At 29.5% G+C, this 25143-nt stretch overlaps 1 protein-coding gene across 1 annotated transcript; it reads left to right on the forward strand.

Annotated features, from left to right (window-relative positions):
* Nucleotides 1–7193: 7193 nt before the first annotated feature.
* On the forward strand, nucleotides 7194–12150 carry LOC100800949 (U-box domain and armadillo/beta-catenin repeat-containing protein). The gene is given in 5 exon segments (NM_001365150.1): nucleotides 7194–7439; nucleotides 8416–8696; nucleotides 8911–9027; nucleotides 9211–11106; nucleotides 11647–12150. Coding segments are annotated over 5 exon segments (2373 nt in total). The 5' UTR covers nucleotides 7194–7429; the 3' UTR covers nucleotides 11716–12150.
* The last annotated feature ends 12993 nt before the right edge of the window (nucleotides 12151–25143 follow it).

A 25143-nucleotide genomic window follows, 5' to 3' on the forward strand; every position in this document is an offset into this window, starting at 1 on the left:
TCAGAAGAAATATCCATCATGGTTTTAGGTTATGAATGTACACCTCAAACCTTGTTAAGAACTTTGGTCAAGGTGGCTCAAAAAGTGTCTTGGCCCATGTTAGTTTATTTCTTAATGATTTTGTTCACAGCAAGCACATGGTTTGAGCCTTTGAGGCATCAGGCATGATTACCAAATACCAAAAGCCGAAGAAAGCATCTACTTTGCCTAAATGGCCGTTTGGAATCTTAGTTACACGCAGAAACAAACAAGTCATTAGTCTGTTGTCGTTTTGGACCTTATTTCTTGTAGTTTTTAGTGAAAGAATTATGCTTTCTTTTGCTTAGTTTGCAGGATGGGCTATGATTCTCTTTTCTTTCTTTCTTTTTTTTGTGACAAATATTAATTGTTAGTTTTGTTTGAATGTTAATGAAAGAGATTCAAACTCAATCAACAATTTTTTCCTCTTCTCTTCTCCCTTCAATCATCATATCAATTTTATATCTCTTATATGATTGTCCCTTAATTGGTTTGCAATTTTGATTGGATTAATTTTTAGATCTAAACCTTGTTGAGTGTAATTCGGATTTAACTAATTAGTGATTAGTTGATTAGGGTTATGAGTGGTTTCCAATAGTTATAAATATATGTACAGATATTCTAATTCTATCATGTTCTAATTCTATCATAAAATGAGTAAAGAAGAATAAGTACGCTACATATATTTTTTTTCTTCTTTATTTTCTCTCTCTCTCTAGCGTGCTATCAAACTAGTCTCTAAACTCAAAGAAATCAATGCTGTGAGTTTAATTTATACCAAATTTAAGTTGATGGGATCAAGTAAATTAATATAAATTAAAACAGGGTTGAGTGTAGCTTCTCACAAGGTGATAAATCAAATTCAAATTTTTGTTAAGAGAATGGTCCATGTTTAATATCCAATCATGTTTCCTATAAGATTGTCTTTAAAGAAATATATTTATAGAAAACCAAGAGAAATAAATAATGCAAACTTTTCCCCTCCAAAAAAATAATACAAATTTTTGTTGTGGTTTTGAGGGGAGGGGGTTTGGGATTTATTATAGGATGAACTGATAATTATTAACCTATTAAATTAATGAGAATCGTATATTATGTACAGATCAGGTGGAGCGACAGAATTGAATTAGATCCATCTTGAATTAATATTGGGACATGATTTGAGACATTTAAAAGATTTTTTTTTTTGTTTGAAGAATATTATATGGTCAGAAAGCAGACTTGGCATGCAGTACTTACGTTCAAATTGGGCAAAAGTACAGGGGTCAAATTTTAACTATTAATTATAACCTCAAATTGTTATTAAATGTTATCAAAAAACTCAACGTGTAATTTCTTGAATTAATAAAATAATTTTGTCAAACATTCTTAGTTATATATACGTGTATGTGTAATCTTTCTTAAGAAAATGAGATCACTTAAGCATTGGACTTGCCTATCCATCGAGCTAGCTATGGATTTTAGGAGAATTCTTTGGTTTTGTTAGCTATACATGACCAAACAACTTATTACATTGTCGGCAGCATCTTATTATTATTATTATTATTTTTAAGGAGACAACAAGTAGTTCAATTTAAGTACATCTCCAAAAGTGGACTCAATCTCAAAGACAAGATCCCAAAAGTGGTCGAGTTGAATGTTTTTAAGTGTAAAAAGGCTGAACTTGCTACTCAAGCGAGTAAGTAGACCTAACAGTATAATTACTCTCAAATTATTTATTAAATAAAAAATAATTACATCCTTTAAATTAAATTATATATATATATTCCTCAAACTATGATGATGTATATTGTGTATTAAATTAAAAACAAACATTACAGATAAGTTTAATTCACGTAACCTTTTCTTCTGAAATAAAATTGATTCTTGAAATTGTAATAACCATCGAACATTTTAATTCCTGATTTTATAGAACTATAATTTTAAATTCACTTTAGTCACATTTAAAAAAAGCAATTCAAAACATTATAACGAATGGTATTCTACAAAATTAAAGATTAAAATAGCCCAATCTCACATACCAAGAATAGAAATTAATATACTTTTTCTCTTGCAAGGTAGGGTGGGATGAACATGCCCATTTCATTGATGTGATGACTTGTTTATAGGCCCATAATGATTATTATCCAAGTCTGAAACACAGTACCATAATTATAGTTTGGACTGGAGCCCACAATTCAACTCCAACTTTCCTTTCCTTTTCTTTGGAAACAGCAGCACGTGCATGCTTTCTGCTTGCTTCCAAAAGCAGCTTCCGTCAGAAAATAAAAAGTGAGAATATTTAAAATTTCACATGTTGAGTGACCCCAAACCATAAAATTTTAGCTATCTATGAGACTTGTGGATTTTGGGTTGCTGATTTTGTGACTAATGTGTGCTTTTTTCTATCCAAATTTAATCCATCACATGGTGAAAAGGAGAAGGGGAAATGAATCCTTTTTATGATCTACTACTATACTACAAACCATGACGTATACGGCAAACATGATAGGTAATTAATTAGCAATTCATGACATTAATGTTAAGATCTTAGTCAGCATAATCACGGTTGACTTGTGAGTTTTTAGGGTGAATGAGAGTTGTGCTTGAATGAAGATTAGGATTAGATTAAACACTTCTTCATTGGATCCAAATTTGTTAGCTTCTTCTCACCTAAAAAACAAAACTGAATTTATGAGGGTTTTTTTCTATAGGGGAAGTAGGTAGGGACTTTTTCGTGCAACTTTATGAGAGTGATATACAGCTCAATATATATAAGCAAATGGATAGAGCAGTACAATGAATCGTAATTATTATTGGAGAAATGATTATTAAACATTATGTGAGTAAGGAATAAAAACTTTTAAAGATTTAGTTCTTACGAATCTCGAATGTGAATTTTTACACTTAACAATATATATATTTTTTAAATATTCCCTTGTACATGCTAGAGCATGGGAAAGATTAATTTTAAGGATTTTAGCTTTTTGGGGGAAAAAAAGTTGTATGTAAAATAATCCTGTACTATAAATTCAATAAATGTGATACACTCTTATTAAGTCGTTTTAGAGACAAGCTCGCTTAAATAAAACATATTTTATACTAGTATGCATTGCCTTAAAGTGTCTTAATCATTTAATCTATTTCTTAATTGAAAAAGATATGTTTCACTTGTTAACATTTTTTAATTTAAAATTGAAAATGATAACGTATAATTTATTTTTGTTGCACTTTTTCGTTTTTCTCCTGAAAATTTGGATTTTTCGTATATTAGAATAGGATGATGACGATAACAAGAATAATTTATGTTAAGTTACAACATTTTATAGCATAACTTTCTCATAAATATGAATATGGATATTTTCTTATCATCCGGATATATATATAAAAGTCTGACATAAATAAGTTATAATCTTATTGTTATCTAGCCAAATTAATGTTGTAAAATGTATATTAACAATAAGGTAAGTATCAAGTTCCATTATTATTAGTAATTTGTGAGTCAACTCTAAGGTCTTCACTATTATTCATTTTAAATTTTCTGAATATTTTAATCACAGAGCATACCTATAGAAAAACATTGACAGAAAGGAAATATATATATAGAGAGAGAGAATAAATAATCAGTTGATGTGTGATAAATGATACTAGAAAGAAAATAGCAAGGATGGAAAAAAGATAAAACTAAAAGTAAATATATAGATATGGTTTTTTATAAGGCATATATATAAATATGGTTAGACTAGCCTATATAATGAGTGCAGTGCTTGCCCACTTTCTTGATAATAAATGAGTAAACCAAGGAAAGTGGAAACCAAGAGTTGCCCAATTCTTGTTGTGTTTTTTTATTAAGACACACAGGTGGCTAGATGATGAAACAAGCATGTTACTCAAGTTTCAAAGCTGACATTTACACAGAGGATATGCTATATTACTCATATAAAGTTAATTAAATAAACAGATTTCACACTCTATTTAATAATTTTCACGTATTATTTATTAAGATTTTGTAAATTATATTTTCTTCCTCCTAAATTAAATGTGGTCTTAAATTATTTTGCACAGATAAAAAAGTTAATAAATAATAGATGAACAAGAATAATAATTTTATAAAATTAATTTTATTAAATAGATGAAAGATAATAATAATAATCTTACATTGAAACTAAAGTGACACGTATTAGTTATTAGGAATATTATTAAAAAAATTAATATTATATTAAAAATTTAATATAACATTTTTTTTAAATTTTTTTATTTAAATATGTTAGTTAGCAAAAATGTGTTAAATAACTTATTATTGACATTTTTCACATAACGTATTGAACTAAACATTACATTGTGATTCAGTTTTTCCCATAGCATAGTTAAGAAAGTGGGTAACATTGGCCAATCAATGGTATTTATCTTTTAGCATAATTTGGTTTGAAGCATGAGCAATTTTGAGAATCATTTTAAAGTAACCGATGGTACAATGACACCCATCTTTAACTCCTCCATGTTTGTAGAGAAAAAGATGAACCTGTCGAAAATGTCACGGAATATTATCGGCTCACATGTTTGCCACAAAATGTCACAGTTAAATGGTCTCAATTTGAACACGAGGTGTTGGATCCCTATTGGCTGGGATCTAAAAGCAAGCTTGTTTTTTGGTTGAAAAAAACACTCCTTTAAAGTGAGGAAGTTTCTCAACTCAAATGCATGCATATATATATATACATTATTATTGAAGTACTTCTTAAATTTATGTCACTTTAATTTAAGAAGGGATATGTAAAACCTTTTTTCACTTTAGAGGAAACTGTTGGTACCATTTAATAGCCCACAAAGATTGCTTGAAGGACTCAATAATATTAATGAACTTTAGTTGTTTATTCAATCCTTAATGCACTATTCAATTTGAAAGTTGAATCCAAAGAAAATGGGAAAAAGAACTCAACTTACAATGGTTTTACTGCTATCACATGGCTCCACTAGAAAGAAAAGTTACCAGTTTGCTTTAGCTAACTAATTTGGTTGTATCATAGTCCAATAGTACCCAAATGGAGTTGTTATTTTGTCTCCATCAGCATACTATCCATATCTATATATGAAAAAGGTTGGTTGTATATAAGACCTTAGTTTTTTTTGTGGCTTTTTAGTTTCTTTTTCTGCAATCTTAAAGTGAACTTTTAAGTTTTAACCATCTTTTTTTTGTGTGTGTGTGGACGAGAAAATTGATTCCTTTTTAAATTTGTCAATGTCAAGGGGTCAGTGCTAACGGATACTGAGATTTATTGAACAACATTTTACAGATGAAGTTAATTAATTAATTAGTTTGACCAAGCTTGATAATTAATTATGAAAAAGTGGAAATTTTGTCAATCATTTGATTGAAGTTGGTTGGTTTTAGGTAGTCCAGAGTCCACAATCTACTAAAAACAAAGACACTCATTTAATTGTGGCTTGGAATCTTGACCGTAGTTTTAGACTTGGAATCACCAGTTTCAGTATGGATGCATGTTTTTGAGAACGATCTACATCAAATTAAAAAATAATCTGTAAAATGAATAATTTATATTTATACGCATAACAATAATCAATTCGGAATTTCACTTGCTAATACAAATAGATGAAAGCTACTCCATAAAAAACTATAATATATGTTCACAAAAAAAAACTATACTATATAATTGTATTTCAAAATTATAAGTTGTCCTTTTAATTCCATGCTTAAGTTTTGATGATGAAACACGAGCATTAAAGGTTCATCATAGTAGCAAAAAATTTATAATACGAAATTTTAGTTTCAGCATGTGCCCTTTTTTTTTTTTTTTTGAGAGATTTCCAATATGCGCTTTTGATATTATTTAATTTTTATTTATTTACCTTTAATAATTACGTCAGTTGTTTCTTGCAAAATCTAATTACTTTCATGACCAAATTAATTTTTAAAAATTTAATTTTCTTATTTAAATGTATTTATTAATATACTTATTTGAATTAATTTTACATATTTTTTTTAATTTTAAAATTTATATTCTCAAAATTTGTCGAAATTTAATAATATTATGCAGTAGGAAAAACACTATGTACACTAGTGTTAAAGAAAACATCAACATATCTTTCTTATCTTCCACGTCCCTCATGATGAGAGGTGGATATATAAATTGAACTAATGTATGTATTTTATAGCTTTTTTTTTACGGTATGTATTTTATAACTTAATTAAACGCATAAAGTATTATTTTCTCCTCGAACAATAATTTCTCTTACCTTTTCAACGCAACTGTCCAAATATGCGAGACAGCGTATCATATAGTGCAAGTACTTGAGATTTGCCACATTTTCCACTTTTGCTAAATGAAAAAAATATGTGTGGCAAAAAGAGGGATTTTGTTTGGGCAGAAAATGCATTGTAGTCCACTTATCCTTCTTCATCCAGGAAAAATAAAAAACCGAGATTCCAAATTTTCATACTGAATTTGAGGTAGAAAATAGTATGCAGATATGGAATATTGTAACATTTTTCAGCCAGAAAAATAAAAGTAATGAAGAAAAAAGAATACTATATTAATTATTATTATTATTATTATTATTAAACCATGAAGGATAAGAATGTCCTAAAAAGAAAATATCAACAAGAAAGAGGAATTATCACTCAATATTAATAAAGGGTAACAATACTACACATTATCTAATAGTACCTTTCTATACAAATTTTGTTTGTTAGATAAAAATTATGTAGGTCTTATTAATAGACATGTGTCTTACTTTTTATTTGGTAAATTCTTTTTTCAAACCAGTGAAATTCATATAAATTTAATTAATAACAATATGTTAAAAACAAAATATTGGAAAATTTCTAACTAATACTCCTGTAAATCAATAATAATCGTGCATACTTGACTTGGCATATTCACATATAAAAAGTATTTCTTTTTATTAAAAAAATCTTGATTTTGTGTTATGTTTGTCCTCAAATATGTTATTATAAAACAAAACGTCTAATCTGTAACATGCTATTACATCTCAAATCTTGTTTTATCTCAGCACTGTTCATTAGTAGTATTTTCTTAATTAAAATTTGCCACGAAACACAAGAAAAAAATTGCAACCGTATCCGTATGGCACATTATGGACCCACCAATTAACCCATTTTTATGTTTTTTTTCCCCTTAAATTATTATTATTATTATTATTATTATTATTTTCCTAAGAAAATTTCCCTTGTTGTTGGACCCTCTCCTTTCCCCCAGGCTTTCAGACAGCTTTGTTGGGAGAGAAAATAAAATGCAGGGACGAATGAATGAATGGAGGAAGATGATGGCCTTCAACGACAACCATTGAAATTCTAAAATCACATGTTTTTTTTTGGAACCTTCCATTCCATTCCTAATGGTCTGAGGCTGATCAGGATCTGTTTTCCCTCTCCCATTTGAGTTTCAGAGCCATGCATTTAGGTATGTATGAATATTTAATCATCCAAAGCTTCTGTTTTTAATCACAAAATGTAATTTTTTTTAATTTATTTCTTCTTTTTGTATGGATTTCTGAGGTGCCCTTTTTTGGTTTTGATTTATTGGTGGATCGAATTAGTTTTTCTATCACTTATACTCAAAATCTGAGCTTTGGATGAATGGGGGTGCTGTGAATTTAGATATGTTTGATGAAATCTCCTTAGCAAGTTGGAAACTTTCTCTGTGTTATTGTTAGAGCTGTTTGTTAGCGATTTATTGGGTTGGCTAATGGAAAGGTGCATGCTTGTCATTTAGGTGTCGGTGGAAAATCTGGGGTGAAGTTGTCTAAAAGAGAGGGTGATTTGGAAATTTTTTATTTCTGTGGTTCCCGGAAGATGAAGTTTTATACTTTATATTTGAATTAGGGTCTTTTAAGTGGACGTTGTTGTCATTCCATGATTATTTTACTGGAATTTTTGAACCGAAAATTCTTTCTGCTTTAGTTGACTTTGACTTGTCTTGCATGCATCATTTTCATTGGGGATAGGCCTATGTTACTAGTTCCACAAAGGTAAGGTGGCATGTACCCTTTGCTTGGTCAATAATAACCTCTTTGTAGTTTTGTACCTGACCCTTCTTCCTCCATTCCATCTTCCTATGGTTTTTTGTTGCTGTTGGATTCATCGAAGTTTATGTCTAATGCCTCCTATAGTGTGATATTCAAATAGACATATGTACAAGAATCATTAGTCATGATATGTTTTTGCGTGAAGAGAAGCTTGTGTTACTACATCTGGAATATTTATCAACATTTTAGTCTACCATGCACTTGAGTCCTGTTTAATTGATTTAAATAAATGAATATATAGGACTAAATAGGGGGACTATCTTATACATTTAAGTCATTTCCCAGTGCTTTGTTTAGAATTCTTTTCTGGTTTGTGTAATATTAGTTTATTGTATGTTTTTTCTTGAGCAGGTCAGACAGATACTACTTCTGTGAAATGTCTGATCAACAGCATTTCTCGATTCATTCATCTGGTTTCTTGTCAAACAATGAAACCTATGCCCTTTCAGAACATCTGTAATAATATGGTTGGGGTGTTAAAGCGCTTGAAACCGGTGCTTGATGACATTATGGATTACCAAATCCCTTCAAATGTAAATCTATGTAAAGAGTGTGAGGAATTGGATATGCAGGTTAATGAAGCTAGGGATTTCATTGAAAAATGGAGTCCAAAGATGAGCAAGATTCACAGTGTAAGTAATCCCATGTATTCTTATAGTCAAACTAATACCATTATCCAACAACTGTATTTCCTGCTTGTTTAAGATCATTGGCCACTTTGTTGCTATTTGAAAGTTGAAAAAGACAATGAACTTCCAATATAGGCAATACCTCTGCCATTTGTCTTAGTTGGGTGAAGGTTAATTGCAATGCTTAACTGTTATGTTGGGATTATTCTATTTTCAGGTTCTACAAGGTGGTACTTTGTTGATCAAGTTACAGAGCACCTCTCTAGATATCTGTCACATGATAGTTAAATCCTTACAGTCACCTCCATCTGCATCAGTTTTGGCTAATCTTCAGGTATGTGCAAAGTTGGAGGTTACCTCTCTATCTCTTTTTCCTGATCATTATTCTGCTACACCTCCAAAAAATATAATTAAGAAAAAAATTGAAATCATGTATTTAGGAGGAAAAGTCATTGTCAATTTTCAGGTGTCTTGTTGATCTATTTAAGCATGAGACTAATTTCTGGCAACTTTTCAGCACTATATCCAGGAACTTCAGTGTTTCAAGAAGGAAATGGCTATGGTCTTCATAGAAGAAGCACTAAGAAACCAAAGAGATAATGTTGAACTTTGCACGGAGCATCTCAAGGAAATTATTGAGTTACTTAAATTGACATCAAATCAGGAGCTCTTAAGAGAAAGTATTGCTGTGGAAAAGGAAAGGTTGAATGCTGAAGTCAATAAAATGAAGGGGGACTTGGAAGAACTTGATGATATTGTGATTCTTGTCTGTAATTTGCGTGATTATGTGATGAAAACTGAGTGTCCTGTAGTCAAGAGTGGTCTGTTAATCCCTCTATACTTCCGCTGTCCTTTATCATTGGAACTCATGTTGGATCCTGTCATTGTGGCTTCAGGTCAAACATATGAGAGGCAATCCATCCAAAAGTGGCTTGATCATGGGCTGACTGTTTGTCCCAAAACTCGTCAGAGACTTACTCCTACAAATCTCATACCTAATTATACTGTCAAAGCTATGATAGCAACTTGGTGTGAGGAAAATAATGTCAAACTTTCTGGTAACTCTGAGCAAAATAATTCTGCCTGTATCACATCCCCCTCGGACCATTTATTGCCTCAAGATTTAACTCATGATTGTTGTGTTGAGTCTTTACCTAGTAGCAATTCCATTTCAAGATCAGCTCTGCAAACTGAAAATGCATTTGAAAAGCAAAAGGGTGATAACTCTTTCAGATTATGCGAAGAATACAATGGATGCCAGAGTGGAGCAATTGAAAAGTGTGAGCAACAGTCCCCATATACTCACAGCAGAAGTGAATCATTTTCAAGTTCAATTTCTAGTACTGATTGTGCGCATGCAGTTTCAAAAGAGGTGTCAGGGATATCCAATAAGCTTCAAAATGTGAAGGTACTGTCTGGAGAAATCACAAAGGTGTGTCCTCCTTCTCCTGGTAACAAACAATCAGGGATCTCTCCGTGGTTATCTGGAACGCAATTTCAAAGCCCTGGATCAAATGTGGGAGTGTTGGAGAATGGAAATAATAATAATAGTCATTCAAGATTTGATTCCCATCCTGTTTTCAACTCCGGGTCGGATGAATTAACCACCTCATCTCATGTTATTAGATTGATTGAAGACCTTCACAGCCAATCAATTGAAACGCAAACTGCTGCTGCAGAAGAATTGAGGCTCCTTACAAAGCATAACAAGGAAAACCGTATCATTGTTGGGCAGTATGGGGCTGTTGCACCTTTGCTTTCACTGTTATATTCAGACTTGCAGGTAACACAAGAGCATGCTGTTACAGCTCTGCTGAATTTATCAATTAATGAAGACAACAAGGCCTTGATCATGGAAGCAGGAGCCATAGAACCACTTATCCATGTTTTAAGTACAGGAAATGATAGTGCCAAGGAGAATTCTGCAGCAACTATATTCAGCCTCTCAATAATTGAGAACAATAAAGCAAGAATTGGCCGTTCTGGAGCAGTTAAAGCTTTGGTGGATCTTCTTGCCTCAGGAACTCTTAGAGGAAAGAAGGATGCTGCTACTGCTCTATTTAACCTGTCAATATTTCATGAGAATAAAGCTCGTATAGTTCAAGCTGGAGCGGTGAAGTTTCTGGTTTGGTTAATGGACCATGCTGAAGGAATGGTTGACAAGGCTGTTGCTCTTCTGTCAAACCTGTCAACAATTCCAGAGGGCCGATTAGAAATTGCAAGGGAAAGGGGCATCCCCTTACTAGTTGAAATTGTTGAGTATGGTTCACAGAGGGGAAAAGAAAATGCAGCCTCCATTCTCTTGCAATTATGCCTTCATAGTTCTAAGTTCTGTACTCTGGTTTTGCAAGAAGGAGCTGTCCCTCCCCTGGTGGCATTATCGATATCCGGTACACCAAGAGCAAAGGAAAAGGTGTGGAGCTTATCCTCCTTATTGGTGGTTAACATTTTTATTGTCTGTGAATATCTATCAGTCAGTTTGCTGCATTTTCCTGAAGTCTTGTCCTTATCATAATTATGCACTCATTTTGTTGAAACTGAGGGCTGCAATCTAGTTTTGTAACATTTCCTCACGAGTTTAATTTTCATGTGCATTATTAGTGTAAATATGGTCAACCTATCAGATGCTATCTTAGGTATGACTGTTAAGGTAGTTATATTATATAAGTCAACAAACTTATTATACATGACGATATATGATTGGATGACTGTGTATCAATGCATTTTAATTAAATTCTTTTCTCAATAGTGCATTTCTCCATCCTAATCCCCTTTCCCCCAAAATAATATTTTCCCCTCTATCTGAACATGGAAATTTTCACTAGTAGCAACTTACTATAGGTATTATGAGAAACTTTGGTGGTCCTGTCATGACATACAATGTCTCTTGTAATGCGAGCATAATCTTCTGAAAGGTGTATGAAAAAACGCTGACACGTACATGTCCATGCAGGCACAACAGCTTCTCAGCCATTTTCGTAATCAACGGGAAGCAGCTACTACTGGGAAAGGGAAATCATGAAAATAGCCAATTTTGGTTATTCCATTGCCCCTTTGTCTTGCCTAAGTAACAAACATGTGATAGCTGCTGTCTAGTAGGCTTATAGGACTTTCATTGCATTCTTTTGATATTTTTACTCGTATTATTTGCGAAGCTGTCTTGTTATCTTTATTTCAGTGCCTTGACATTGCTTATTCTCAAGTTCAAAAATGGGATTGGAACACCATTTCTTCCCCTATTGTCAGGGGTATTAGTCTTTTCCAACTTTTTGTTTTGTATGGACTTCTAATTTTCTTTCTTACTTTGGTGGAGATAGGCTACTTTCTGAAGCTTTAGCTTGGCAACATGTAAACCACAATGTTATTCAGCTATGTGGTCCCAAGTCAGTGTTGTATATATTTGTACATATACTATAGATTTTTGTGATCTACTATAAATCATTGTACCTTACACTGCTCTTCGAGCTTTGTGATCTACGGTTTCATTTTGACCTTTTGCATTATCTTGCCATAGTTCATAGGCTATGTTGCAAAATGTCGTGGAATTGTACCTCTTTCTCTTTCATCTATATTGCAGATGTGATAGAACGGACAAAATCACCGACACCGTGCAACTGGAGCAATTGGGTTTGGACTGTTCATGGGTTAGTTTGGTTCAGGTTTCAAAATTCAGTCAATTTGAATCAAATCTGAATCAAACCAATTCAACCAATTTGATCTTAATCATTTTTTCTTTTTCTTTTAATTGACAAAATGTTAGTTGTTAGTTTGTTTTTATTAGGGAGGGATTCGAACCTATCATGTCTTTTTTTTTAATATTTACTTAATATGTGATAAAAATAATCATTTCATAACTTTTTTTAGCTATGTGTATAGAGTAACACAAATGGGAAGAGGAAGAGGAATTTTTTCTTAACTGGTACTCTACTTCGAGGGGATTAGTCTCATTGTTTCTGACATCTGGTTGTGGGATATCTTGCCATCAAAAGTAGAAGATTATAAGAACAAACTGTAAAGAAAATAAGAGAGAAGACAAAAGTAGAAAAAGAAAAGAAAAAAGTAGGCACTAAGATAAAAAAATGTATTAATATGAAAGTTAAAAAACTGTTGATCTGATTATCGTGTTAGGTTTATGTTGAGAAAAGATAAATCCGAACAGCGAACAAATTGTAATGTATTTGGGTTGATTTGATTTTGAAGTAAAAGAACTCAATTAACAAAATTAATTAGTTTGATTTAAATTATTGAATTCATTGAATCAATGATCCAATTAATATCCCTATTCGACTTTTCGAAATCACCGACACGGTGCAACTGGGTCTGGAGCTCCAACATTATCCATACCCATTAGAACTTGTAAAATATCCCGTAATAATAATGTACTAGTTCTCACTACGGGTATACCTATTGGGCCTAGTTGTAATCACCAGAGCAAACTATTGCGCTTATCAACCTTTTTCCATTCTGGAGGTTTTACGACCATGATTTTGAGTGTTGCTAGGTGCATCCAACACTAATCACAAAAAGATAGAAATACCCCTTACGGATCAACTTGATCCGTAAGTTAATTATTAAGACTTACGGATCAAGTTGATCCGTAAGTTGATTTTTAAGATTTATGGATCAACTTGATCTGTAAGTCTTTTACGATCACTGATCGTACGTCTTAAAATCATTAACGATCAACTAATCTATAGAAGAAATAGCATGACAGTTTACCATTTCAAAAAATAATGGGTGCACCTAGCAACACTCCATGATTTTTCATCCAATAAAACGTTGACATAATATTCAGTATGGGCTATGCTTCATATTGTGGCCCACTATTGCATGGTTCACGTAACATAATACGTAAATATTATTGACCGAGTCAAAGCGACATGCAGATACAGCCAAGAGCAGAAATACAACTATACAAGTAAATGTCGACACCAAAAAAAGAAGAAAATAATGTGTTGTGATCCTTCTTCCTTAACTAGGGGGAAACTGTAGAACAAATAAAATTAGGCTTGAAATTGTGTGTTTAGAATTTTTACTCTGTCACCACCCATCTTAAATAGTGGATACGTTAATTGATATATCTTTATAAGTGTCAACTAAGTTAAAAGGCCAAAATCAAGAAGTAAGCAATAATATTAATTTGTAAATTGCTTATAAAAAAATATTAATTTCTTACTTGAGATATTTTTATCAAAATTTTGGCACACTTTTCCTTGAAATATGAACTTTCCTAATTAGCACAACCTCTGAAGATAAAAGAAGCAAGAACTAAATACTCCAAGGTCTCATAAGTCAAACAGTCGTGGAATAAATGAATAAAACTTGAATGGATCCCCTGATTTAAATTACTTTATTTGATTGTTACCAGAATAATTACTTTATTTGATATGTGTATTAGAATTAATTAAAATTTCAATTCCAAGTTCAATTTGATGGAGTTGAAATATTATGGATCTTATTCATTATATTTGTTGTCAAAATAGTTTAACAACCATGTTGTTATTCGTGTTCCAGTAACATTGCCGTAATATTTTTTATTGATAGACATTAAATAAAAAGGTGTCTATTGGTATTTAAAAAAAAAGTCAAAAACTGATACAAAAAGGGAGAAAAATCATAAAAAAAAATTATATTATAAAATCAATTGAAAAAAGAGAATATAATAAAAAGAAGGGATCCCACTTACGAGTCCTGAGTGAAACCTGCAAGGCCCACGTGCACACTTGTGGCCAATGTCTGCTAACTATTAGAGTGACAAGACCTCTCTGGTCCCACTACCGATGTTATATTAGTCTTTCGTTTTCATTCACGTGGCACTCTCGGAACCCTTGAATAAAAATTTTCATTGAATAGAAAAATAAAAAAGAAAGAAAATAGTTAATTTTCTATTAATTAATTATACCATACAAAGATATAAATTTCATAAGCTAATAGTAATATTAATATTATCATTTCATGATTTTAATACATTTGATAAAAAAATATAATTATTTTATAACTATTAAATTATAATACTATTTCGTCAAATAAAATAAATATTTATTTGTGTATGTGAACACTTTTTATTTATTTTTATCACATATACAATAATATGTTTGATTGCATAACAAAATAGCCTAAATTTAATATAGTGCTCCAAGTATAATATATTTTTGTTCAATTTATGACCAGCTCAAGCTCAAACCAATGTCCCCACTGGAATTATAGCACAAATGTGTTTAGTGTTTTTATTTTTCTATTGGCGCCAACACAGGAAAATAGATTTTTTTTAATAAGAGTAAGAAAAAAAATACTATTCGTATAAATTTTTATTTTCAAGGTGTAAAATTTAAGAGTTGTCTTTTAATCATGTTTTTTTTATCTATTTTTTAAATTTAATATCTTATTTAAAAGAATCAAACATAATTTCACTAGAAGTAACATGTTGTTCTATAAATTATGTGGAAGAATTTATTCCCTCAATTTTGGCTGAATGTTTTTAAAATAGATATATAAAAAAATAAAAGATAAGAAATAAATAATTACATTTTTAAAAATATTAAATATTACTTATAGTATAAATTATTTAAGAATAATTTGAATTTTCCTACCACTTTCTTTCTTTATTTCTTTCTTCTTCTTCTTTTTTTTATAGAAACCTAATTATATTATTGAAAACTGAACATGCATGTGAATACTACTTCTCTCTACTAATCTTTTAATTACTTTTTTTTATATAATAAGTATTAAACATGGTATATATTTTCAAGTTATTAAATATCATTATTTTTTATTTAATATTTTATAAGATAGACTCATTAGTCATTATTTAATGTTAAAATAATAGAATTTAAAATGAAAAAAAATGTATTATTCTTCCTATCCAAATCCCATTTCTGATTTCTTCACATATTGAACGAACCACTGGGAATCAAACACATGACAAACTATCATATCTCATATCTGTCAATTCCAAAAACCGAATTCCTTCGTTCCTTGCCAGTTGCCACCAAGCATTTCTTTCAAGAAGTGTTAGTAATTCAATCTTTAACACACACAGAATATATATATATATATATATATATATATATATACTGTTGATTAACATTTCAGATCTCTTGCGATTTGCAAAACACACACTTGCTCTGTCGACAATGACTGGCGAATCAAGATCTTCTTCATCGTCACTGAATTTGGCTCGATTAGGGCACATAAGAAATGTATTACTGGAATGCTAATAACAAAAACAGTCTCTTCCTAGACTTTCAAAGAACCAATTAAGATTGAAAATTTTGTGGGACTCATGTCATGCTATTTCCTCCTCTCTCAAAAGAGTTTTTTTTTTCTTTTCTGCTTTTTTAGAAAGAAAAAAATCTCTATTTTACTTTTAGTGGAATTGAAGTTGTAATCTAACCTATATAAAATATATGCGAATCAGTACTTATAAAGAATTTCGGCATATGCATCAGGGGTTAGTTTTGTATATTGCTGTCCCGCAAACATATTTTGGTTTGTATACTATTGAAAAACTATAATGTTAACAAAAACCTATATTCAGCAAATTTACAGTTATAAAAATAAATGAATATATTAAATTTATATTAAAATAAATTTTAATATATTATTAATTAAAAAATGTATATATAAATAATTAAAATTATTTTTATTATTTTCTTCGTAGGGAAGCATATTGCGAGAAGTTCCTATTCATATCAAAATTTGGAATTCCTATATATATTCTCATTAGGAAAAAAAGGTCCTAAATTTGGAGTTCTAATAAATTGAAATCGTCCCAACGGGGCATTTTGAAATGAGTGTGTATGAGAAGTTGCGATCCAGGAATAGAACCAAGAAGGATTCAGATGCACCTGGACCGTGGTAATCCCACTCAATGGTCAGATCAAAATTGACATAAAGAGTATCTGAACATTACCTTACATTCAGGGTATGTTTAAATGGAGAAAAGAGAATTGATGAAGAAGGTCCTAAGTAACAAAATCGAGTAAAAAGAACTATATTAAGTACACATTCAAATCATCAATTAAACATACCCTCCTCGACTTGCTTCTAGCTAGACCTATGATGGCATGATGATTAGAAATTTAGAACTGTTTTTGTTCAGACATATAGCTGGATATAATGGAGAATTTAGCGCCACAAAGGTGGTAGTCAATTTCATAGGATTCTCTTTTAGTAGTAAGAAAATTAAAAATTAATAGGTCTTCGTTTTATGATGATCACCCTTTTTTAAAAAGAGAAAAATAGGAGGGGTTCCCTTAATAGAACATAGGATATGAGTTTCTTACGTTCCTACAAAAGTTATTAAAGAGTAAAACAGAAGATTAACTTTGAACATTAAACATATAAGTTATATATTTGATGAAGATCAAGGAGATTAAAAAGAAGTGGTCGAATGTCAAATCGTCCATTGGTAATTCTCAGGAATTTGATGACTATAATTAAAAGTTATCCCAATTAGAAATGTTCACAGGTTGAGTTGAATTAGATTTGGTTAAATTTTATTATTTGATCAAATTTTTTTGAGTTGGATTTGTATAATTTATGTTACATATCCAACCCTATTCAACTCAATGATAAATAAATTGAGTTAATTAAATTATGATAATATATTTAAAAGTGGTCAAATTATAATAATATTTGTTTAAAATTTTATAAGTATATAATGATTAAATATATTTGAAAGAGATCAAATTATGATAATGTTTTACTAAAGAATTAATGATTTTAATGTTATAACAATTTTTTTATTTCATATAAAAATATTGTATTAGTATGAGAAAATATAAAAAAATTAAAATAAAGATAAAAATAACTTAAAAAAGAAGATTGGTGGTTTAAGTTAATAAATTATGTGAGGTATTTGTACGGATTTCCTTGTGGGGGTAGATTTGGTAAACATGCCTAGTATGCCGAATGATATTGGTTGATTATATTCAGATATGAAAGACATTAACTATTTTTGGTTTATTTAGTTACGTATACCACATATGGATTTAGCAAGGTGCAATATGTTTTAATGTTACTTCTTCATGCAAGCTGGAAATCAAGGGGTACATTTTTTGGGGTAAATAGGGATACAATAATTTAAATTATGCAGCACATATTATATTCTTCTATGACACATCCTAAACGTTCTTGTGTGAAAATTTTCAAGCAACGAATAACGACGAAAAAATTTCGTATTGTTGTGGGGCACTATATATTGTTTTGGATGACAAGCCTAGTCAATTACTAGCATATTGTACTAATTGAAGCAGCTAGCAAGGAAAACGAATTATTAAAGCAGTGTGTGAGAGAGAGGTCTCCGAATCCAATAGCATGCACACATGTCTTTTTGACATATGCATGCCAATTGAACAATACGTAGAAGTAATATTATTATACGGTAACGCTTGCTTGTAAATTGTAATGAATTTTGTTTGCTTTTGGAAAGGTGTTTTTTTTTTAAATAATTAAATTCGTATCCGAAAGCGTGGTAATAAATTGATTTTTAAACGATAAAAATATAAGTTTAGTACATGTGTAAAAAGATGTTATAAATTCATATTGACATTAAATTTATAAAATTATTTTATCATTAAATTATAATGTTCAAAAATCAATTTAATAATAAATTATATTTGAAGATTAATTTCGTATTAAATTATAAAATTATCTGTAAAATTAATTTATTATACTTTTTATAAAATTGATGAAAAAAACTTATTTATTATTACCTCACAGTATTAGCAGTAATGAATTTGAGTATTTAGCGTTCTTTTTCTTGAGTTAAGAGAAAAAGGAGTTGAAATTTTGTGGTGCAATAATTGTGTTACGCAACTGGATTGGATCTGCAAAATACTGTTGATAACGTGAGAGGGAGTTCAGAGGGGGCAGTGGCTAGACCCTTGGATTGGAGAAACACTCTCTTTGAAGTATTAATCAGAAAGAGCAGTCACTAGCTTAAATCACGCAGTTATGGGGAAGGTAAACTTTTTGCGCAGCTTTACTGTCCCTTTTGGCTTCTATTGCCCGATCTGTTTCTCTCATACTAGTACCAGTACCAGTACCAACTCAGAACACTCATCAGTAAGTGAGTGTTTGTGTGTTCATGTCCTATGACCTACAAGGAACACTGGCCCATCAGTGAAATTTGGGGATATGATATCAATCATTGTAAATAGAGTTATCAAACTTAATTAAAAATTACTTTAGTTTTTATTTTATAAATTTTAATTATCAAATATAAATATATTATGCAAGAAAAAGTAATATCCTAGTATCTAACACAATATAATTCACTTGACAAGACATGATATTGAATTTGTGAAAGATATATAATCTGATTCTGATGTCATATATTATACTCTTGGAAAAAAAGACAATAAACTTTATATATAATTAAGTCTCAAATCATGAACTAGTCTTAAAATTAATTCAAAGACCAATGATTATCTTGGGATCCCATAAAAAAAGATAGAAATCCTTGTTACGGCTTGAACCAAAAATATACTATTACTTAGCAAGATTTACATCCAAAATCTTGTATTAACTGTAAGTAAAAATTATAATTTCATAAGTACAATTATAAATTAGTTGTTAATAAATTTTATAAATATCAATTTAGATTATTTTTTAGTATCACCTCAAGAAGAGGAATATTTGTAGCATATTTGATAGTCTTAAGTGGTCTTTAACAAGCTAAGCCTATTCCTGCAAAGATTTTGATGTTCAAGCCAATATTTATATAGGTAGAAGATGATATAATGCATCGAATCAGAACTTAATTATCCACATTCAAGACTCAATAGGTTTACTTGTATTAATTAATGTATCACCATCCGAACTCGTGTGGTTAACACCATCCGATCCTGACCTAACTTTGATGGTAAAAACATTCCTTGATCGACATTGAAGTTGGGGTTGGGTTTTTCCACTCTTAATTGTAGAAATGGGGCTGGATAGGGATTTAGGGATTAAACTCATGTCTCGACCTTACCTTCAAACCCACCCACTACATATACTTTTTTTGTTACGATTTTTTTTGTTAATATAACATGCACGCACACACACATTTGTATTTGAGTCAAATCATATATTTATTTTTATAATTATTAAAATATATAGATTAATTGTTTTAATAGTTAATAATTTAAATAATAATAATATTGATTAAATGAAAAGCTTAAAATTATATATTCTAGACGTGAAAATTCTTTCTATTTCTTTTCCTCCCCATTTCTTTTATTATTATGATTTTGAAACAATAAATGAAGTGAATATCATACATATTTAATGTACATTTATTTTTCAAAATAATGGAAGAAAAAAAAGAAAAAGAAAATGGAGAAAATCTTTTCTGGCGTAGACTACTATTAGTCAGTATGTGTGTTTTACTAATTAGTGAGTCTGACATGAGTCTTGAGCTATCTCTTATTCACTATGCATATGTTAACATTTCGGTGAGACTGGGTCCAATCCAAATTAAGTGTTAGAATTATAGATTATAGACTTCTAGCTAGATGTTGTTATAATTTCAACAACGGCTATATATGCAAATTAAATTAACAACCTTAAGGAAATTTTAAGGGAATCCGATGGATGGTAATTTGCATTAAGAGTCTATTGTCTTTATAAACTATGATCAGCAAGACAAGAGCACCGTTACATCATCGAACATATTGGAATGACATAAGCAAAATTTATAACCACAAGCACTGTAGCTCGTATTCAATAATTCGAGGCAGTTTGGTTGAAATGTTCCACCTTAGAACACGTTTATATGGTATGAATTCTATTCAAGTACGTTCTCGTACATTTAACATAAATGACCAAACAATGCTAGGGACATCCTTCAACTCAACCAAAACCTACCTCCAATATTTCGAAGTTTTAAAAAAATTAAACTTGAGCTCTGATAACAAATAAAAAAGTAAAAATGCAAACATGGGGTACGTTATGTAGTTCTGATTGTACTCAATTATTTAATTTATGGCAGTTCCTCTTTCCCATTAAGCTCATCGCACGCGAGATGAACTTTGAGCATTGACAAATCCCATCTCAATGGTAAAAGAGAAATATCAATTTCAGCATTGATTTCGGGCATTGATTGCCTTCAAGATTATTTGAATGACAAACTTTTATTTATTTATTTGATCTAATGACAAAGCTTTATTAAACTATTTGAAGTAACAAAATTCCCGTCAATCGTGAAGATTCGTTAGATTTAGTGGTTTATTTGTTGCTTGAATTGATAGGTCCCCCTATAAATTTCTGTCGGGCAGCAATTAAAACAATGAGAGATCATTTTAGCTCAAATTAATGAGACGAAAATGTAGATGTAGCTAATTGTTGTACAACTACATGCAATTTATATTAGAAGCATGACAAATAAATTTATAACTTTAGTTTTTTTGTTTTTAATTAGTTTAAGAGTTTAATTATTTTTTTTATATATAATATGAGGTAAGTATTTTTATTTTTATACCGTTAACTAAATAAAAATTATTTTAGATTTAATTTTTAAAATAGTTAGTACAGCAGTTGATAATTTTATTATATATATATATAATAAGTCATAATTAAAAAAAATAAAAATATTTACAATATCAATACATTATTATTTTTTATCTACAATAAATATATATATATATATATATATATATATTAAAAGTACCAGAAGTGCTAAACAATTACAAAATAATATCAATACATTATAATTAAATTTGTTTACAATAATGGTAAATGAAAAAAATAGCTGCACAAAACCGGAAGAACAACATAATATTGGTTAGAAAAAAGATTGGTAGACACCAATCATTACTTAACACTTAGAAAGGAAAAAGAGAGAGAAAAGAGGGAATAAGGTGTATCATGAGTAATATAACATGAGAAGAAGATAGGAGAAAAAATAAGTGTTTTTTTATTATAAAATAAGTGTCAATAGTGTGTATAATTGATTTAATTGATTTTATAAGATGTAAGGTGTTCACGTCTAGTTTGAGATAAATAGCATAAGTATATACTAAATCAAAGTAAAGTGTGACGAAAAAGTTTTATAAATATTTCATTGAAAGGTATACGATGAATAAAAAAACAAAAAATAACCACCTAATAAAGACATAAGCTATCAAAGCTACAAAAAATAACCACAAGCTATCAAAGCCTAGTCATCAAGAACGTGTTGAAGCTAAATGTGATACTTAAACACACAAGATAAAAGTTTAAATAGAATTTTAATTTTTAACCATAAATTAACAAGGCAGAAGACACCACCAAAATTAAACATGCAAAAGTTTAACCATTAAGTGGAAGCCTAAGAAAGGCAAAACCTACAATTGAGCCAAATTAGGCTAAATAAAAAGAAAAAAAACAATCAAAGAAGAAAATAACCAAACACTTTGAGAATAAGAAGCTACAAGAATAGCATAATAGGAAGAAAAAAACAATTAATGATTCTTCACGTTCCGTTTAAAACCAATCCATCCAAGAAATGCAATATCGGCCAGAAGTCAACAAAAATGCTATTTAGAAAACCTTTGTGAAAAAATAATAAAACTTAAACTCAGGTAATATTATGGATTTGATAAATATATCAAATCGTACAAGTATTTTTTTTAAGAGATTTGTTCAATCTTAACAATTTATATACTTTTTACTTATTAGACTATGAGCAGATGATCCGGTTAAATAACAATGATTAAGATATATAGAAACTTGGTGATGAAACACTATAAAGGATTTTTGTTATCAAAGGTCTAGATTGAGGAAAAAGTTTTGAAACAATAATAATGAACGTTGGAGTTTGACTTTATTAAACTACTTTTTCATACACACATAAGATGTTATAAATGTTTATCATTCATTTGTTATCATTTATCACCATCTCATTTTTTTTTTCTCTCTTAAAAGAGTTAAAAAAAATGTTATACAAATAAAAATTGCCTTCTATATGAATTAATGTAGTATGCAGTAGTATATCACAATTATATATCTGGGCAAATTTCTTATGCATGTAATTAATGGCAGAAAAGTAAGGAAAATCTAATATTATTTGCATGCTCAATCGTAATTCAGATGGAATTTTCTCGATCAAAATGGTGGAAAACTGTAAAAAAAAAAATGTACATGTTGGGTTTTTCAATCCCAGGGGCAAACATATAATAACATAGTTATGTCATTTATACGTGTGTTTGCGTGAAAAAAAAGAAGAGAGAAGCATGACTATGACTAGCTAGTTTAATATGGAAAATGATGAGTATGCGGTTTCGAGGATAGGAGGTGGAAAGAGAAAAATAAAAATAAAAAGATAGGTATAAAAAAGAAAATATATGACAATTAAGTAATGTGTGATAAAAAAAAGAATGATAAAACAAATGAAATGAAAAAGATATAAAGTACTACTATATAAATAAATATACCGTCATATTAATTTTAAATAATTTGTACAGTACCTTTTTAAAAAATAAAATAATTGATAAAGTACTAGATTCACTCAACACTTATAACACGAGTTTTTTTTTTTTTTTACAAACACACGCACATTTAATTAGATGCTCCAAAAATCTTTATAGATTTTTATTTTTATTTTTTAATATAAATATAAGTGAGAATATAACAAATTCAGTTATGAATAATAACATTTGTTCAACTTTTTGAAAAATTAAGAATATTCTTTTGGAACAAATTTTGTCTGATTAACTTTACTTTGCTTAACTTACAAGCATCAGATTTTATTAATTCAACTGCTAATTTTTTTTTACGAAGTAGGCCTAATCTGTATAAAAAAAGGTTGATTAAGTGGACCAAATCTATAAATTTTCATAATTTAAAAATTGCTTTTTTACTTAATCAATCAATTTGTTTCAATGGATAATATACTTTTAACAAATAACTATGTGAAATTACATATGTATGAAATTTCAGTTTATTTAAAATTTGACATATATATGTACCATCATCGAGATGATATCATATAATTTAACAGTTAGATTAGTCAAATTTATAATTTAGAAAAAGTTATTGAGTATTTATAATTTATTAATTTTAAGTATGTGGTTACAGCTTGTTGCGTTGACATTTTTATCAATATTAATGTTTTCTTTTTCCTTTCTTATTTTTTTATAAATATGTAATATAGTATAATATTTTTCATTTACTTATATTCAAATAATTTACTATACATTAAGAATAAAATGATGCAATCAAGTATTAACTAATTTTTAAATAAAACGAGAAGTGGTATTTAAAATTTAATAAAGTGTTATGTTAACTGATTAATTTATTTTTAAATTATTAATCTAAGAGTTAGATTTATAAAATATAATTTTCATAAAAAGTTACAAGATGATGTTAATTACGGTGTGAGTCTCCTCTCTTCTTTTCTCACATTTTAGTATAAGGTCCAATTTAATTCTTGATTAGCATTCATTGCCATAGCTTATTAATATCTACAGTTCCACTGATTTGGTAATTGTTATATATAATTAAATATGTAACATGTTATTATGATTTATGCGTAACTGTGATGGACTTTATATATATATATATATATATATATATATATATATATATATAGAGAGAGAGAGAGAGAGAGAGAGAGAGAGAGAGAGAGAGAGAGAGAGAGAGAGAGAGAGAGAGAGAGAGAGGTTGCACGAGGTTTTAAGTTTTAAACTGATCGTTATCGTTATTATATATAAAAAAAATTCTGATTTATAAGTTATGATAAGAGTTGAAATTTCACTTGGACTATTTCTGTGATCATAGTCACTATGTATTAAAAACATGCACCTCATGAGTAACCCCTAAAAAATTATATGTAACTGCAAGCTTGGAAGCATGCATTTAGACCCGTGTGTTTAATTCATGTATGCAATTATCTACAATGAAATTGGCATGCACAGATACAAATTTAATTAACTAAAATCATATATATTAATTGTTCTTGCACGAATATATATTCCCAAGAAAATAGAAGCCGAAATCATAAAATTAACTACAGAAAATGGCTTCTCACAAATAAAATATAAATCAATTATAAGAATGAAGCAACATTTCTAGAATTACTTAATATGTTGCTAGCTATGCAAAGTGGAAACTAGCTAGGATTGTTAGAATAATCATTTGGGAATCAAACACAAACAAAACATAAAGAAGTTGTCCTCGTAGAAATGGTACGATGTTAACAGCATCCACCTACCACTTAATAAACAAATCAATGATGACACAACAAAGCTAATGCTTTAATCGTATAGTCCTTATTTTACAATATATTTTAAGGGAGCCTCCTGTGTCAATCACTATGTACACTGCCTAAAGTCTAAATTTAACGAAATAATATATATCAAAACATGATTAGAGGAAGGAATAGATCCTCTATGTCTCAAAGTGATACATAGCGTCTTACATACCCCACTAGAATCACATAAAAGGGAAAATATAAAGTTTCTCTAATAATCTCTCTAGCATCTAT

This window comes from Glycine max, chromosome 10 (assembly GCF_000004515.6).
Source record: "Glycine max cultivar Williams 82 chromosome 10, Glycine_max_v4.0, whole genome shotgun sequence".
Taxonomy (NCBI): Eukaryota; Viridiplantae; Streptophyta; class Magnoliopsida; order Fabales; family Fabaceae; genus Glycine; species Glycine max.